Below are 17683 nucleotides of genomic sequence, written 5' to 3' on the forward strand. Positions count from 1 at the left end.
CACTCAACATTAAGTTACTTCAGCTGCCACATAACTTTGAAATGAAATTACTTTGTTTACTCTGTAATTTCATCTCAGATTAGCGGCTAGCTATTTGATTTTAATAGATTTATAGAGGTAATTGAATCAGTTTAAAAAGTAGTTAACATTTACTCCCAAAAACACTTCGTCTTGTGCTATATAAAGAATAATATTCGGAGTGTTTTGCAGTTGGTTTCATGTCTGTAGGTCAAACGGTCATTGGAGTTTAACAGGAATTCTATTTAACAGGAAGACTATTACAGACATTTATACTAATATATTTATTTGAAAACATATAGAACGTAAATTCCACAAACAGAGCCATTGTGTCATGAAAGGGATCGTTTTAACATTTCATATTTGTTGTGATGTCAATATAATAAATGGTCAAACTGCTTAATTAAAAAAAAAAATATTCAGATTTGTGCTAGGCAAAGAAAACCAAGTTGGTTTGTCTTGAAAATGTTATAGGCACAGAGAGTTTAATGGGTGTTGTCACAAATGTCAAATATAAAACTAACTTTACCGCACTCATACTATATTGTACACTGATTCTTTTGTGCGGATATATATATATATATATATAAAGATGCAAACATTGTAATTATAACCATTTTCACGTCCGCAGTCCAGCAGTGTAGTCAAGTCGGATTCAAAATCACCAAAAGGGCCAAAACGGTGCTGAACATTATAACCTCACTGAGTTAAAACAACCCATGTTAGGTCAGTCCAATCCAGTACTGGCTTTCCGAATTGTTAAAAAAATAAATAAATAAATAAATAAATAAATTCAATAAAAAATTCTAACTGAACTATAATTTAGTGTGTACGAGTAATATGCGATCATATGTGGAAAAACACGTGAAGGTTCATTTCACCATTTTATTCCCTGAAATTGAACATGAACTCATGGGACATCATGTGAACAATTTGTGATCCCGTGTAAAAAAAATATTTTTTAAAATTAACTGATAATGGGGGGGGATATAAATCACATATGTAAAATGAAACCACATGCCCTAAATGTGAACAAGTGCATCAGACGTATCATGTGTGTGTGTGAATGGGTGAATGAGAACCAGTTTAAAGCGCTTTGGAACCGCTAAGGTTTTAAAAAAGAAAAAGAAAAAAGCACTATATAAGTGCAGACCATAAATAAATAAATAAATAAATAAATAAATAAATAAATCACCTTATTAACGAGGTAAACACGTGAACTGACATGTGACGCGTCTAAAAACTCAGCTGAGAATTCGACAGTGCTGTGGTTAACGAATGTGATTTATTCTAGTCCTGCCTTGTTTGGTAATTTCTTTGCAATATAAGTCTGCATAGTTACTATTTTAATTACTTAGATTAGATTACAAGACGGGTAGTTTGCATTTCAGCCAGTCATATATGGGTTTAAAGGAATATCACATGTATTGGCTTTGTATTAAAATACCTTTTTTTTTTTTATTTAGATTTGATAACATTTATACAATACAAGACAAATGATCTCAAATCACTTAATACACACTAAACTGAAGCTTAGCACCGTCACGTGCTCGGTCTTGATGTAAAAGGTTCAAGTATACATGCTTCCGCGCAGTTTCTATACAGTAGACGTGTATTTTAAGCTGAGGAGCTTAAGTAGTCTTTAGAGCAGAAAAAACATTTTGTCCACTTGGTTGTTTTTTTTTTTTGACGGCCTCAGCGTGGATTCAGGAGCTTCAGCGTGGGATTTTCTCCGATTTAATCAACTCGAGAATGATCTGTATGGTCTTCGAATCTGAGGAAAGAGCACAAAAGCGGGTGATGGAAGTTAACGTTTAATACATTGTTTATGGGTTTTTCCATTTTGCTGTAAGATGCTCCAGTTTAAGAGCAACTTGTCATGTATTAGGGTTAAATGATGTTTTGTTAAATTATGTTGGCATCGCCGAATATGCCAGCTTATTCAGTTATGATTTATGTTTCTGATGCAAATACGGGCGGGGCCTTAACGCGGCTAAACCTGGACACGCCTCCTCTTTACTGAGAGCGTCCAGTCTGTCGGATAGCTGCCACATCGACACATCAAATTTATGTTTAATTAAAGTCAACTAGATACTATATCTATGCATTAAACCTAAACACATAACCATTTCATCCCTGGCCCTAACCAGTGCAACAGTACGTGTGATTTACCTTCCAGACTGAGTTTAGGATTCGCCAGCTTTCTCTCCAGCAGCAAGTCAAGGAGCTGACGCAGATGTTTGAAGATCACGCCGATCCGGACTGGGGCCTCGATAGGAAAATACACAATAACTCATCATTTGTTATACAGTACAGCGTCATTTATTTCAAATTCAGATCTAATTCAATCCCCAGTATTTAAAAAAATGTATTAAATCTAGACATCTTTCACTGGCTAGCAGGTTTTTTTTTTTTTAAAGATGGATGATGGATATCGATGATCGAAATCTCACTATGGGGTGTCACCAAAAGAGGATGCGTTCCCTTTCGAGTCTGCTTCCTCTCGAGATAAAATCACTATGCAAAGAAAAGTTTTTCATTTGCCATTTGTGAAGGATATTGAAATGAGACTTAAAAAAAAAAAAATTTAAAGTCATATTGACCCAATTTTCTCCAGTTCCCACCCCCAACTAGTTAGCTATCTGCTAAGACAGGTGAAGAGATCGCTGCTGCTCATACTGCATCACAGGGCAGTGTAACACACTCGGAGGAGAGTGCTGTCCAACCTCTTCCTCATACATAAGCTCACAGTTGCCCGCCATTGGCTAGTGTCACTGTGATCGACAGGAAAGTAATACTCTGTCTCTCCTACCCAGAGAACATGGCCAACGTTGCTCTCGTGGACTCGTGACCATGAACGTCGGTGGTATCTCCTAATCAAGACAGCTTTACAGACGGGATGAGTTGTTTAACTGACACACCATCCCCCTGGTGTCCCTGCTCTACGCAGACTGAACTGAAGATACAGTGACTTGGTCCTGAGCAATGCGTAAACAATGACTAGCTTAGAAGAACAAGCGCCGTCAAACCTGGAAGTGAATCCATCCGTCCACGGAGACGAGTCTTTCCCGGTGCTGAACGTCGATGTCCCCTCCAAACAGCAGGATGGGGAACGGAGACGTGAGGGTCGTGTCACGTAAATACACCTTGGAGTATTTCACCTGTGAGACAAAATACTCTTAAGTCCAAATTCCGACTTCAGAGAACTAGCATTCAACTTTTCACACCTGTAAACATTTGTACATAAACGGTTTCAGAAATGAAAATCAAATTAGAAGTTTATTATTATGGAATCTTGATGGAGGGCAAAAAAAAAAAAATCGACACATTTCAGCAACTATTCCTGAATCATCTACCAGCAGCAGCTAACACTCTAAACTCTAAACTGACTCGCTTCAACTTTTACTCATCTCTAAAATGAACAGCCGGGTTGCTGGGTGAATCGACCGTAAACACAATGAAAAGACATACCGTTAAGATCATATATCATACGTCATATACATTGCTGCTCAAAAGTATTTGAACCCTCCGCGTTTCAACATTTTGGTTAAACGTCGAGAAGCGGGTTCACGTTAAATACGTTAGATGTAGAAAATCGAAGTAAGAAACAACGGTAAGTGCACTGCGACAACGTTTGTGACATTGTATTTCATCTAAATGTCTCAGAAAGGTTGATTTGAAATCACTCCAATCAGGCACACAATAATAACAAAATCAACACTAACAAATTCCAGCTTCAAACTTTAAGCCACGCCCCCTACTTCAGTCTGAGTGAGTCTAAACTAAACACACTAAGCTTTTTTTTTTTTTAGCTCTGTGACGTCCTTTTGCCCATTTTTAGAGCCGTGCGTTTAGTGTCCCTAAAAATGATCTGATCGGCTAAGCCATTCACACTATCGTACCTTCTCCTGGTAGAGAAGCCAGCCATATGTCTGGAGGTTACGGTTAACGGAGGATGGATGGACCTGCGCCTTTCCCTGCGGCGTCTCCACCGTACAGGCTAAACGCTCCTCGGGGAGGACGGAGGGTACGGGGAGGACGCGTCCTACGTTGTCATATACACCTGCGCTCAGCACGGCCACTAGAACCGGCACTTCCTTTTTGGAGAATGATGGTAGAGAGACGCTGCTCAGGCCGGTCTGCTGCACCATCCGGACGAGTTCCTGCTTCACACTCTGAGCAGAAGGACAAACAAGAAAAACACACCTTATGAAGACTAGCACTGACCACGCACCACATTTGTCTCGAGATTTTTGTATTATTTTTGTGATTATCTTTGATAAGCAGCTTTGGGCTTTGGTACCTGGTATGTAAATGACACCTTTCTAATACAGTTTTATTTTCGGATACATTTATTTAACATCTATCGATTACGGTGTAGTAACTGTAGCTCTGCTTTGCATCAGGCTGCATCACATCACCCGGTTCTTGATTATTTTCCTCTAACTGCATGCCTCGTAAGTGTTTTATTCCTTGTGCAAGGTTTTAATTCATATTGCGATGCTTCTATCAGGACACCTATTGTACTGTGAGGTTGCTGCAAACCTGCAGTGTGGTTTTTTTTTTTTTTTACCTCCATGGTGATGAGAGCGGTTCGGTTCAGGAAGTGTTTCCTGCAGTAGGACATTTCAGCACGCAGACCGTCACAACTCGCTTTCTTCCACCTGTTAGTAAAGACGTAAACAACATGGGATACATATCTAAGCTTAAAAGACCTCACTAAATGACCTTTCCACACCAAATGACTTTCTTTAGTTCTGTACAGGAGCTACGTGGCGAATGTAGCCGAGTAACGGACATGTATAGCCACCGGGTTAGCACTGTGCGATCTGCGGGTCTAAAATCACATAAATGGAAGAGCAGAGCAGGATCCAGACGGGGAACTGGAGAACCGTCCGTGCTGCTGGTGTCTGGGTTTGTGAACTCACCCTTGGTAGGCGTTATAGATGGTCAGATGATCAGAGTTGGCTGTTGCTAAAGCGTCTCTAGCCAGGTTGGCTTCCTCTTTCCTGTTCATGGGCGTGGAGAACGGAGACTTCTCAGACATGGCGGCTGCTATGGTGGCCTGCAAGCCCAAAAAGAAAGACGCTTAAGAATGGAAACCGTGTAAACGGCTGTGTATTGACCTGCAACAAAAAGTGGTCTGAAGCGCATACAGATGTGGGCGAGGCGAGTGATGCATCCAACCAACCAACAACCACAGAACTACAGTGTGGAGCAATCTGAGAGATGCGATGGTGTGGGTGTGAATGCACAAGCAATAAGCGTAGTCGCACTTTTGTCTCACGTGTTTTGTGGTGATTACGAAGGCTACACTACCGTGCCAAGTAAAATATGCTGGACAAATTTTTTTAATGAAGAAGTGTGTACATAGACGTCATATGTAGATGTTGTGTAGAGTATATTTCACGTTTCCCAACATTAAACCCCTGAATCTGAACTCACAACCGGCTCCAGACAGCCCAGGATGGCGCCGAAGACGAGCATCTTGCCGATCTTGGCGTTGACGGGCAGCGAGGCGAGGTGAAGGCCGAGCGGCGTGAGTTTGTAACTCTCCCTCTGACACGCGCCGATCTTTCTCAACAAGCCGACGGCGTTACACACAGCCTGCTGAGGTGGCGCGTCCAGGGCACAAGACAGGAAGTCCTCCGGCGAGCCGTACTCACACTTCTAAAACACACGAACAGACGACGGTCTTAGCAGAGAGCCGACAGGTGAGAGTTCTTACGGCAGTCAAATTAATATCACACAGCTTATAAAGGTGTAAAAACATCCCGCATATACGTCATTCGATAAAACATATCGTCGTTCAATTTTGGGTCAGGTTCGTGTTTGCATCAAGTAAGCTCCGCCCCCAGAGCTACTCATCCCCATGCGTTTTCCTTAAAAGGCAATTCGCTACGGTCGACACGTGGGATTTGAACAGAAAGGAGTTCAGGTCAGATGATCAAGTCAGAAATCATAAACCCGGTCAACGTGTCAAATACACAACGGGAAGCTTTTAGATCCGATTCAACGGGAAAGTTAACTAAACATCGAAAAGCATCCTCAAACGGGTTATATATACACAGCTGCGTGTGTGTGCGTGTGTGTGCGTGCGTGCGTATGTGTGTGAGAAAGAGAGACGCTGGCGACAGTAAAGAGTCACATGATGTGTGTGTGTGTGAAAGAGAGAGTTACCATGATGTGAAGGCAGAGCTCCTCTAGTGGCACTCTGAGGATCTCTGGTTTCGAGTAATCGATAAAACTGTTAAACCTGCACAGAGAGAAAGCTTCTGAGGAAACCTGCAACTTAACAGCTGTCGAGCTCGTATGATCATAATTACATCATGTACGTGATCGAATTAAAACGATTTCACTATAATAAAATGCTTTTCTATTATTATTATTATTATTATTATTATTATTATATGTAATTCATAATAAAGAATTTAAAAGCAGTAAATACACTAAAATTATTATTTAAAAAAAAACACAACCTAAACATACATCTAAAACAAGTATTAAACTATAATTATACCGACTTAAAAATGCAATATAAAGTTATGAAACAACAGTGATGATGAAACAAATCAAATATGCAATATGCAAATATGCAATATGCAAATATGCGGACCTGATTATAATAATGTGTGAGAAATCTGTGCGATATCGAGCAGACCACAGTACAAATGTATTTCAATACATTAAGAGTCATTCGATTTATTAACGGTTTCCATTTGATTCACTAAATTAGAGCTGGTTTAAAAACGGTCCCTTCAGGATTTCGGAGTTTTGCGCTCGCAGAAACTCTGCGTTATTCGGACGAGATTGCGATTTTCCAAAATCGCCACAGACCGAAGCCGTCTCGAACATGAGTACAGCTCAAAGGTCTCATTTACCAACAAACATCACTGTACGGACTGTTTCAATTCCTAAACATGATGTGACCCATTAGTGTGTTACCTAATGTAAAGAGAGCAGTGTGGTAGGCACTGCTGAATCGTGGGCTGTTTCAGTGTTATTGATTGACACACACACACATACACACACACACACACTCTCTCTCATATATATACGCAAACACACACACACCTGGTTTTAGTGTAGAGGCGGAAGCAGAAGCCGCTTCGGACGCGTCCCGCTCGGCCCTGCCTCTGGACGGCGCTCGCTTTACTCACAAACGTTTCCACCAGAGAGCTCATCTGGCTGCCTTCATGATACCTGAACGAACACACACACACACACACGATCGAAATTTAACAAAAAAACCAGCCGATCTTGGATTACTTTTCGTCTTTTACGTTCCAACAAACGAAGGGTCGTTTTAATGTGCCCTCGTCCACTTCCTTCGCCCCCTCCCTTGTGGAAAAATCCAAAGCCACATGCTACCTTAAACTACTTAAAGAAAAAAAATAATAAATCCAGCTTTTGGCACCTGATTTTCTAATCTAATCTAATCTAATCTAATCTAATCATAAGTGTGTTTACAACAGACAATAGATCCACACATTTATCTCTACGGAGAAGAAAACAGAATATTTGTCTTTACTCTAACTAACTACACATCGAGGCGTGTTAAAGACGGAGACGTGTGTTAATAACGTGCTGCCTTGCCGATTTTCTTTCGTTTTCCCCGTGTCGATCACGAACACCACATCTGGAATGGTGACTCCGGTCTCAGCGATGTTTGTAGACAGAACAATCTGAAACACACACACACACACACACACACACACACATTAACATTTACACACACGTGCCCTGAACCATACACCCTGACCGGAGACACAGATCTGAGACATGCAGTACCTTCCTGACTCCAGCGGGGGGCACTGTAAACGCTGCAGCCTGCTCCTGAGAAGAGAGTGTCGAGTGCAGAGCGACCAGCTTATACCTACGACCAAATATCGCAATCAAAACGCCGTAATGCAAAACAAAAGAATAGGCATGTGATAGTTTGTTTGCCCTGTTACACTGTTTTAGTCGTAAGGAACAGGAAAAGTGATGAGGTGATCCATTTTATAGTGTTATACCACGGTGCTGGCGAATTCTCGGTTGTGATTGGTCGGGGAGAACATGCATACTGTGTTATGAATACTGAACAGCACTGAATGCTGGTTAATACGAAAGCATCATTGCGTGAAGCATCACCTGTCCTTACGGTTGAACCTCTTGTCGGTGGTGAGAAGGTCGTAGAGCTGCTGAATGTGAGCCAGTCCCGGCAGGAAGAGCAGCACAGCGCCATCTATCGCCGCAAACTGGGGCGACTTATCTAAAACCCACAACCGCAGAAATTCCCGTTAAAGCCGCGTGCACTTGTGAACGCTGATAATAAGCTAATCAAAAAAAGTCGATTCTATTTAGACGTCGAAGTAAACGCGAGCCAGTGTTGAAACCTGTGCAGCTGCGAGTGTGTGTCGGAGTTACCCAGGTAGTCGAGCAGATCCAGGATGAGCTCCGTGTTGATCTTGTTGGGGTTCATGTGCTGCAGAGCGTGACGTGTACGGCTGCTGAAGTGATCCAGCTCCGGGCCCAGATCCCAGCATGCCCCGGGTTCCCGCACGATCGTCTCCTGGTGACGACGATGACATCATACACGCGCCATTTATGTCAAGTACATAAGTCGCAGTGCAAGAAAGAACTGAAGAAGTAGACTTCAGCTCCATAAATACAGCCGAGACTAAAAGTTTATATACACATAGGCTAAAGACGTTCAAACTCCATACGTTTCATGTCAACGTACATTTCCTGCGTTAAGTTGCTTAGGGTATCTACTTCATTTCCATAAAAGGTCAAGTCGAAATAATGACTAAGAGACTAGACTTGTAGACTAGGGCAGTGGTGGCTTGGCGGTTAAGGCTCTGGGTTACGACTTACTGATCAGAAGGTCGGGGGTTCAAGCCCCAGCACTGCTAAGCTGCCACTGTTGGGCCCTTGAGCAAGGCCCTTAACACTCTCTGCTCCAGGGGGCGCTGTATCATGGCTGACCCTAAACTCTGAGCTTCCCCAGCTTCCTGACATGCTGGGATATGTGAAGAAAAGAATTTCACTGTGCTGTAATGTCTATGTGATCAATAAAGACTCATTATCAGCTTTCCAGTTGGACAAATTTCTCTTTAAACAGTCTGGAAGATTCCACGTAATGACTTTAACAATATTCTGATTGCCCAGTGGCATAATTAGGAGTTGATGGGAGAGCACGTTTTCCTCGCGTCGAAGAAGTTCCGCACCTTCTAAATAGAAATAAATAAATCCGTAGTCATAGATTTCCATTTGAGACGCCGTTCATGACAGCCATCACGACGACGGCGGAACGTTTTCGAGAGAAGTCCGATATAAACCAGCGTTAAGTGAGACTGTGTGTTCGTGTGTACCTACCTGGTACTGCGCAGCTCTTCCTCCTTTCTGCGTGACGGAGACGCTGATCTCCTCTTCTTCCTCCGCAAATCTCTGACTGTACTCAGAGTCCTGGTCCAACACGTAGCCCGTCTCCTCCACGATGTCCTCCAAGTGGAACACCTAACACGAGTACGAGCAAACACTCGACATACGCTCGGATCATACTCGCTTTAGTGTTTTCCCTGCTCTCAAATCGGTAGAGCGGCGAATGGGTACTCACCTCGACAGGAAAGGTCTTGCCGGGGACGGTGACGACGGGACAGCGGTTGAAATAATGAGCGAACTTGTCGCAGTCCACCGTGGCGCTCATGAGGATGAGGTGCAGGTTGGAACGCTTGTGAATCACATCCTTTAGGATGGTGAGGAGGAAATCCGACTGGACGCTGCGCTCGTGGACCTACACGCGTTTCAACACAACGAACAGTTGTGCGTTGCTAATATATAAATATTGAAGATGTATTTAACCCCCCCCCAAAACCCTTCAGGAATCATGAGGAACAAGTGGAAAACTAACCAGGATTAAAATGTAGCATGGGAGTGCTAACTGTAATTAGTTAATTAGATGAAACGGAGCGTGTGTGTTCACCTCGTCCACGATGATGTGTGTGATGGAGGACAGGAGTGGATCTTCTTGTAGTTTCCTCAGCAGGATGCCAGTGGTGCAGTAGAGGAGACGTGTGGACGCACTGGAGCGGTTCTCCATCCGGATCTGATATCCGCACAGTGAGTTCTGAAAAAACACACACACACACATATATATATATATATATATATATATATATATATATAATATATGTTTTGGCTCAATAACTATATAGCGCAGAGTTTCCCAACCCTTTTTTCAGTCACCGCACCCTTAGGAAATTTTCAAAAATTTATGGCACCCTACACAAACACTAATGCAAGACAGCATTAGCTACATGAGGATGAAGTTGATGGTCCAGAAGCATCTGGAGCTTTTCTTTTAAATACACACGCATCGTTACACGCTAATTATCAGCGAGGTGGCGGCGGTGGTGGTGGTGGGGGGTGGGGGGACGGTCGAGGGAATTATTTTTTATATATCATTTATTATTGTTATGCGTGTGTGTGCCTGTAGTATTATTTCTGTGTCCGTGATATTATTTCAGACAGCAGATATTTATGATATATATTAAATGTTTTATACACGTTTTAGGAACGTTTGAAGGATTTTTACACGGCCCCCCTGCTCTCATCAGACGGCACCCCGGTTGGGAAACACTGTCAACGTTGTACATTTAATATTTGTTCCAGCTGTTACTGAAAGGAAAACTCCACCCTGAAACACACTGAATTTGTCTCTACTGAAATTGGTGAAGATAAATTGACCAGCACGTCAATAAAAGTCGGATAAAGTTCAAAATAAATCTTGGACGCCGGAATGCACAAATTATTCACTGTGCATTATTATTATTATTTTTTTTACTTTGAAGTCTGTGAGCTAAATCTGAACACGGATAGATTTCGTTCCCGTATCGTTCAGCGACGTGTTTTGACGAATCGATACGAGTTGGAGAATCCTGATGAAAAACGGAAGCAGGTCCGACTCGGATTTCATCCTCACCTTGCTCCCCGGTTGGTCCTCGCTCCCCAGCTCCTGGTTCACTCTGTGAGCGAGGCTCGTGGCGGAGATCCTCCTCGGCTGAGTGACCACTACGTTACACTGCCTTGTTTTCTCCCCCTGTTTTCCCAGCACCGCCTCCAGGATGAACTGGGGGATCTGCGTGCTTTTCCCGCTGCCCGTCTCTCCGGCGATGACCACCACACGGTGGCGCTGTAGAGCCTCGAGCACTCGCACGCGGTGCTGAAACACAGGCAGCCTCTGGCGCTCGGCCAACAACCTGTGCGAACAGAAAACACCTTAACTGCATTTCATTTCTAGGCTGTAACGCTATACAACATGGCGCGTTCGATGTATAAGTCATACATACATACTTATTTACATATTATTTTTTTTAACAACCTGTGTGCCAGCTCTGAGCCACGAAGCTGTAAAAAGAGCGAGCGCGACTTCTCTTCCTCCTCCTTCTCTTTCTCCTCGTCCTCTTTCTCCTCCTCTTCCGCGTCCGCCAGAGCTTCCCACGAGTCCTCGGTGCAGTGGGAGGGGCCTGATTCTATGGGACAGGGCTCTGACCGGGGCCGGTGCTGTTTGACCTGAGCAAGGAGGCGGGAGATAAACTGATCCCGCGGTTTGTTAATGGCTGAACGAGTCAGCTCCTCATGCTGCTGCTCTCCATCACGCCACTCCAACCAAACGTCCCGGTACGGAGGCGGGAGGAGCTGATGGACAGACTGAGAAGAGAAACGACGAGAGAAATACCAACAGATATGGATTTTGAATCAAAATGGGGTTTTTTCTTTTCTTTTTTTTGGCTGTTCCACCCACCTGCCCTTTCGCCAGGTTATACAGAGCAAGTGTGGCTCCTAAATGCTGCGCCTGCATGCTGTCCTCCGTCAGGATGGTGGGACAAAACTCCAACACGTCATCCGGCCTCTGAATACGCACCCTGACACACACACACACACACACACAACTATTAAAGATCGAATAAAAATAAATCAATTGGTTAAAACTGAACCAAAATCTAAGCAACATTTGCTCTCTGTGGATTTTGTCATATTTTATGCTGTAAATTAATATGACATCATGTTAGACCATATCATTTGATACATCATGTAATACAGTGCCATGCGTAATCTGACATCTCTATTTCATTTCGCAAAATATACATCGCACATAACTACAAGCCAAAAATATTGGTCATAACACAAAATCACTGACATCAGCTGTGCATATGAAATACCACTAATAGAGATTTCTGCAGCTAGCTATATTTTATATATATATTTTATTATTATTATTATTATCACACAATAACATAAGTGTCGATACAAATAATAAGCCAAGATGCTATGGATGAAATACCCAACAACGTTAGCGTATCGAAATAATGAATTCGGATTATTTGACTCACTTGCACTTCCAGTATCTCCCAGCTGGAACTTTCTGGAAGGACGGCGCTGGGCTTTTCGGCAGGTTCTTCCTGCACCAGTCGATCAGGAACTGTTTGGGCGACTTTCCCGTCCAGCTGCGACCCGTGTAGTCGAAATCACGCACGTCCTTCGGCTCCTTCTTCGTCTTTTCGGCTGAACGCCGGACACAGAGATCGGCGAGTTGAAAGGATACATTTTTTTTTTTTTTTTTTAAAGCACGCTCCCGGTCAAAAGTTTGTGGACAACCGACTGAAATGTTTCTCATGATCTTAAAAACCTTTCGATCTGAAGGTGTGTGACTCGATGTTCGTAGACAAAAATATAATCGTGCCGACGTATTCATGTCTTTCATTAGAAAACTAACATTTTATTTACGAAAAATCTTCTTTTTTTTTTTTTTTTTTAAACAGTCGACTCGGAGCGAAATATTTCCGAAAAGCAGCCGATAAGAGTCCGGCTTCAGTGTGAACTCCTTTAATGCTGTTTAAAAAGCATCTCAGGGAAATTCCTCAAGAAATCGGGTGAGAAAACGCCAAGAATACATTTCTGGAAATTCTCGGCAAAAAGGGCGTCGATTTTGAAGACGCTAAAATACTAAATTGTTTTGATTTATTTTGGATTTTTTATCACAACATAATTCCCCTAGATCCATTGGTGTTACTCCGGAGTTTTGATGACTTTATTATTATTCTAAAATGTGTAAATAAATGAAGAATGAGTGTGTCTAAACTTTTGACCGGTAGTGTACATATTTACGAGTATGTATGTGTGTTAAAGCGTAACGCTTACGTTTCTCCGCCGGCGTCTGATTGGCTAGGTCGAAGAGTTTGAAGTTGAGCTCGTCGTTCCCGGCAACCACTGGAGGAGGTTTTTTCTCTACTTTAGGAGCCTCTGTCACTTTGATCGCCGGGTTAAACAGCGGGTGAGACTCCAACGGCTTCATCTCTACATACAAATGAGACACTCACATTCAGCGACAACGCTGATAAATATCGGTAAGACGGTACACTGTGACGTGCGGAGATAAGTGGAGATGGTGGGTTAGTGGGGATTACAGGGGATAATAATCTAGCTAGTTAGCTGGTTAACGAATTTAAAAGTAAACATTCTAATTCACTGCAGATGTCTTTCGGTCTTCTCGGTTTTCGTTTAAATTCCTTTATCAAACTGGTGTGTGCAACTGAAATACAGAAGTGATGAAGTAGACGGCGGACCTTGCTGTATGACCCGGATGCGGTCCTGCGCGCTCCGCTGTCCTGCTTTGTCTTTCTTGGCTTTAGCGTCCGAGGCCATCTCCTTGGCGTCGTACAGCTGAGCCGTTAGCGTCAGATAGCGCTCGTTCTGGAGAGAGATATTTCATACTCATCATCAACACGCTGCAAAGGAATCTCCCCCTGCATCTTCATGAACAACATGAACGTGACATGGAGCATGGCTGCATCAGGAAGCTCAGTCTGCATAAATATTTAAGGAGAAAGATGGAAAGTATTTTGACTAACAGGATCGAATTTTTTGTCCGTCTCTGGGGTGTGAGCTCCGTCTCCGTTCCTCTCCTCCTCCTCGCTGCTCTCCTCCAGTTTCTGTTCTGCGTATCTTAGAATCCACTCCTTCACACTGGTCCCATCATCCTTCACCTGCAACAGATCGGGTCACGTTTCACTTCGGATGCATTCTTTAAATAAACAAAAATCTGTGACCGTTTTTAACACAACTATACACAGAGTCAGGTGTTTTTCCATTTAGTTTCATTTCTGAATTTTATATAGAAAACACTCTTTTAGCACTAAAAGTTATAATATCTTATCTTAATATGATTTCGATTCAAATCTTTTTCCATTTAGATTTAATTAGGATATATATTTGAATCTTTTTAGATTCGGCCCTAGATTTCGATTTGAATATTGTTTGCATTAGATCATGATTTAGATTTGAAACTTTTTTTTTTTTTTTGCATTTAATCGGAATTTAGATTTGCATCTTTTTTTTTTAAGTCAGGATTTATATTTGAATCTTTTTTTTGGATCAGGATTTAGAGTTGAATCTTTTTTGGATCAGGATTTATATTTGAATCTTTTTTGGATCAGGATTTAAAGTTGAATCTTTTTTGGATCAGGATTTATATTTGAATCTTTTTTGGATCAGGATTTAAAGTTGAATCTTTTTTGGATCAGGGTTTAGATTTGAATCTTTTTTTTGGATCAGGATTTAGATTTGAATCTTTTTGGATCAAGGTTTAGATTTGAATCTTTTTTTTGGATCAGGATTTAGATTTGAATCTTTTTTTGGATCAGGATTTAGATTTGAATCTTTTTTTTGGATCAGGATTTAGATTTGAATCTCTTGTTTTGGATCAGGATTTAGATTTGAATCTTTTTGGATCAAGGTTTAGATTTGAATCTTTTTTGGATCAGGATTTAGATTTGAATCTTTTTTGGATCAGGATTTAGATTTGAATCTTTTTGGATCAGGATTTAGATTAGAATCTTTCTGCATTTGGATTTAGACGGAAATCCTGATCTTATTCCATCCTGCGGTACTTCAGTGACTGAGGTGAGGTTTATTTGGGGTCTGTTGGTGTTGAACCTTTGCTCGCTGCTGTTCCTCATGTTTGGGGTTCTTGGTTTGGGTCACTGCTTGGCTTTTCTCTCGTTGCTGATCCTGAAATTTGGCTCGGCTCTTGCTGTTCTCCTGTTCATGTAAACTCTGGCTGAATCCCTCCGGCAGCTCGTCTTTCAACAGGAGGATGAAGAATGAGGAAGAAAGTTGCCCTCTTAGATTTGAATCAGTTTGTGTGTGACGTTAATCAGACTTACAGAGAATTCCCCTTGACCCTCCATGTAATCTCATACATATAAAGCCTTATAAAAAGTATTCAAACCCATAACAAATAAACAACATTACAGATTTTATTTACTCGTATTTCATGGGGATTTTTGCTGTATATTTTACCGTCTCTGAGATTGAGACACAGCCAGTCGAGTGCTGAGTGGAGGTCGCCTCCGTACAGCACGCTGCTCTTCATGGCCTCCTCGACGTGCTGCGTCTTAAAGCCGAACTTCTGCAGAGCCGTGTACAGATCCTACACATGACCAAGCAATAAACACACGTTTAGGCCATCACCACACACACACACACACACACACACACACACACACACACACACACACACACACCAAACTAACTGGGCACCTAGTTCAACTACAATGTTTATACGAGATGCATAAAAATACTTGTTCAAATAGAACATCTCAATTAATTCAATTCAATAATTATTAATAACTTTAATAAAAAATTTAATAAATAAGACAAAGAATGAGATGCATACAGAGAGAGAGATACACACACACACACACACATATATATATATATATATATATATATATATATATATATATATATATATAAGATACAGACAAAGAATGAGAGAGAGGGGGAGAGATACAGACAGACGGAGAGAGAGGAAGAAATACAGACAGAGAGAGAGGGAGAGATACAGACAAATAGAGAGAGAGAGAGAGATACAGACAGACAGAGAGAGAGAGGAAGAAATACAGACAGAGAGAGAGGGAGAGATACAGACAAATAGAGAGAGAGAGAGGGAGAGATACAGACGGACAGAGAGAGAGAGGGAGAAATACAGACAAATAGAGAGAGAGAGAGAGAGGGAGAGATACAGATAGAGAGAGAGGGAGAAATACAGATAGAGAGAGAGAGGGAAAGATACAGACAGATGGAGAGAGAGAGAAGGAGGGATACAGACAGAGAGGGAGAGGGAGAGATACAGACAAATAGAGAGAGAGAGAGGGAAAGATACAGACAGATGGAGAGAAGGAGAGATACAGACAGATAGAGAGAGAGAGGGAGAGATACAGACAGATGGAGAGAGAGAGAAGGAGGGATACAGACAGATAGAGAGAGAGAGAAGGAGGGATACAGACAGATATATATGGAGAGAAGGAGGGATACAGACAGATAGAGAGAGAGAGAGAAGGAGGGATACAGACAGATAGAGAGAGAGAGAAGGAGGGATACAGACAGATATAGAGAGAGAAGGAGGGATACAGACAGATGGAGAGAGAGGGAGAGATACAGACAGATGGAGAGAGAGAAGGAGGGATACAGACAGATATAGAGAGAGAAGGAGGGATACAGACAGATATAGAGAGAGAAGGAGGGATACAGACAGATGGAGAGAGAGAAGGAGGGATACAGACAGATGGAGAGAGAGAAGGAGGGATACAGACAGATGGAGAGAGAGAGAAGGAGGGATACAGACAGATAGAGAGAGAGAGAGAAGAGAGATACAAACAAATAGAGACAGAGAGAGAGATAGAGAGAGAGACAGTAGCCGATTACAGTAGTCAATCGACCTACAAGCATGTTTTTTGGGAGGAAACCGGAGACCCTGGAGGAAACCCACACAGACTCGAGCTCAGGGTCGAACGGGCGACAATGAAGTAAAACATGTTCCTCACCAGCAGCTTTTTAGAAGTGATTCTGCCTGATATCGGCCCTCTGTCCGCATGCTCCTCTCTGTGATCGTTAATCAGCTTGATGATTTTCTTTTCCAGGTCAGGATGAATGACAACCTTCAGAACAGAGAGGCACGTAGAATTTACAAACACAACATTTCAGCACTCAATTACTGAAGATGGCAATTCAATTACTGAATAGTAATTCATAAATAAGACAGAGAGGGAGAGAGGGAGAGAGAGAGATACAGACAGACAGAGACACAAACAGAGAAATACACTTTCTCTTAAGTGTCCTTTTATTTTGTTATTTATTAAAATGTATTTATTCGATAGAGAAAAAGACAGAGAGAGAGAGAGCTCAGTGCTTCTCTCTCTAATCATTTAAAAAATAAAATAAATAAAAACAAAATAAAGATACAGAGAATTTTTTTAATTCTCCTTTCTTTTCTAGATCGATGCTGTGGCAGTATTGTACGCAAGCAAGCATCCAAATAAAGTGTCCTTGAAATTGAAGCAGGGCCGCCAACCGCACAATAACATCAACACTGTAAACATCCTTGTGTGTTCTCTTCTTCTTTTATCGCTACTATTTTAACCTTTTTTTATTAGGTGTAAATGTGTAAGTCTGTAACTTAACGTTACCAGTTCACTGGCAATGTAAAGCCTTTAACCATGCCAATAAAGCTACTTGAAAGAGAGAGAGAGAGAGAGAGAGAGAGAGAGAGAGAGAGAGAGAGAGAGACGCTCACACACACACACTATTATATATATATATATATATATATATATATATA

The 17683-nt window shown here is 41.9% G+C and overlaps 1 protein-coding gene across 1 annotated transcript in view; it reads right to left on the reverse strand.

Annotated features, from left to right (window-relative positions):
• Nucleotides 1-734: 734 nt before the first annotated feature.
• Nucleotides 735-17683, reverse strand: part of dhx29 (DEAH (Asp-Glu-Ala-His) box polypeptide 29) — an 18198-nt gene continuing 1249 nt past the window's right edge. The window contains exons 3-28 of the mRNA XM_017489942.3: nucleotides 16890-17003; nucleotides 15364-15493; nucleotides 14998-15143; nucleotides 13914-14048; nucleotides 13629-13755; nucleotides 13204-13359; nucleotides 12396-12567; nucleotides 11807-11927; nucleotides 11384-11712; nucleotides 10985-11261; nucleotides 9986-10129; nucleotides 9620-9796; nucleotides 9379-9519; nucleotides 8428-8572; nucleotides 8152-8272; nucleotides 7810-7894; nucleotides 7615-7703; nucleotides 7093-7221; nucleotides 6199-6274; nucleotides 5464-5688; nucleotides 4947-5083; nucleotides 4592-4682; nucleotides 3921-4193; nucleotides 3048-3179; nucleotides 2191-2287; nucleotides 735-1792 (exon numbers count right to left, since the gene is read on the reverse strand). Of these exons, the coding sequence (XP_017345431.1) occupies nucleotides 1734-1792; nucleotides 2191-2287; nucleotides 3048-3179; nucleotides 3921-4193; nucleotides 4592-4682; nucleotides 4947-5083; nucleotides 5464-5688; nucleotides 6199-6274; nucleotides 7093-7221; nucleotides 7615-7703; nucleotides 7810-7894; nucleotides 8152-8272; nucleotides 8428-8572; nucleotides 9379-9519; nucleotides 9620-9796; nucleotides 9986-10129; nucleotides 10985-11261; nucleotides 11384-11712; nucleotides 11807-11927; nucleotides 12396-12567; nucleotides 13204-13359; nucleotides 13629-13755; nucleotides 13914-14048; nucleotides 14998-15143; nucleotides 15364-15493; nucleotides 16890-17003 (3828 nt within the window). The 3' untranslated portion in view covers nucleotides 735-1733. The remainder of the gene's footprint in view (nucleotides 1793-2190; nucleotides 2288-3047; nucleotides 3180-3920; nucleotides 4194-4591; nucleotides 4683-4946; nucleotides 5084-5463; nucleotides 5689-6198; nucleotides 6275-7092; nucleotides 7222-7614; nucleotides 7704-7809; nucleotides 7895-8151; nucleotides 8273-8427; nucleotides 8573-9378; nucleotides 9520-9619; nucleotides 9797-9985; nucleotides 10130-10984; nucleotides 11262-11383; nucleotides 11713-11806; nucleotides 11928-12395; nucleotides 12568-13203; nucleotides 13360-13628; nucleotides 13756-13913; nucleotides 14049-14997; nucleotides 15144-15363; nucleotides 15494-16889; nucleotides 17004-17683) is intronic.

The sequence above is a fragment of the Ictalurus punctatus genome, chromosome 16 (genome assembly GCF_001660625.3).
Source record: "Ictalurus punctatus breed USDA103 chromosome 16, Coco_2.0, whole genome shotgun sequence".
Lineage (NCBI taxonomy): Eukaryota > Metazoa > Chordata > Actinopteri > Siluriformes > Ictaluridae > Ictalurus > Ictalurus punctatus.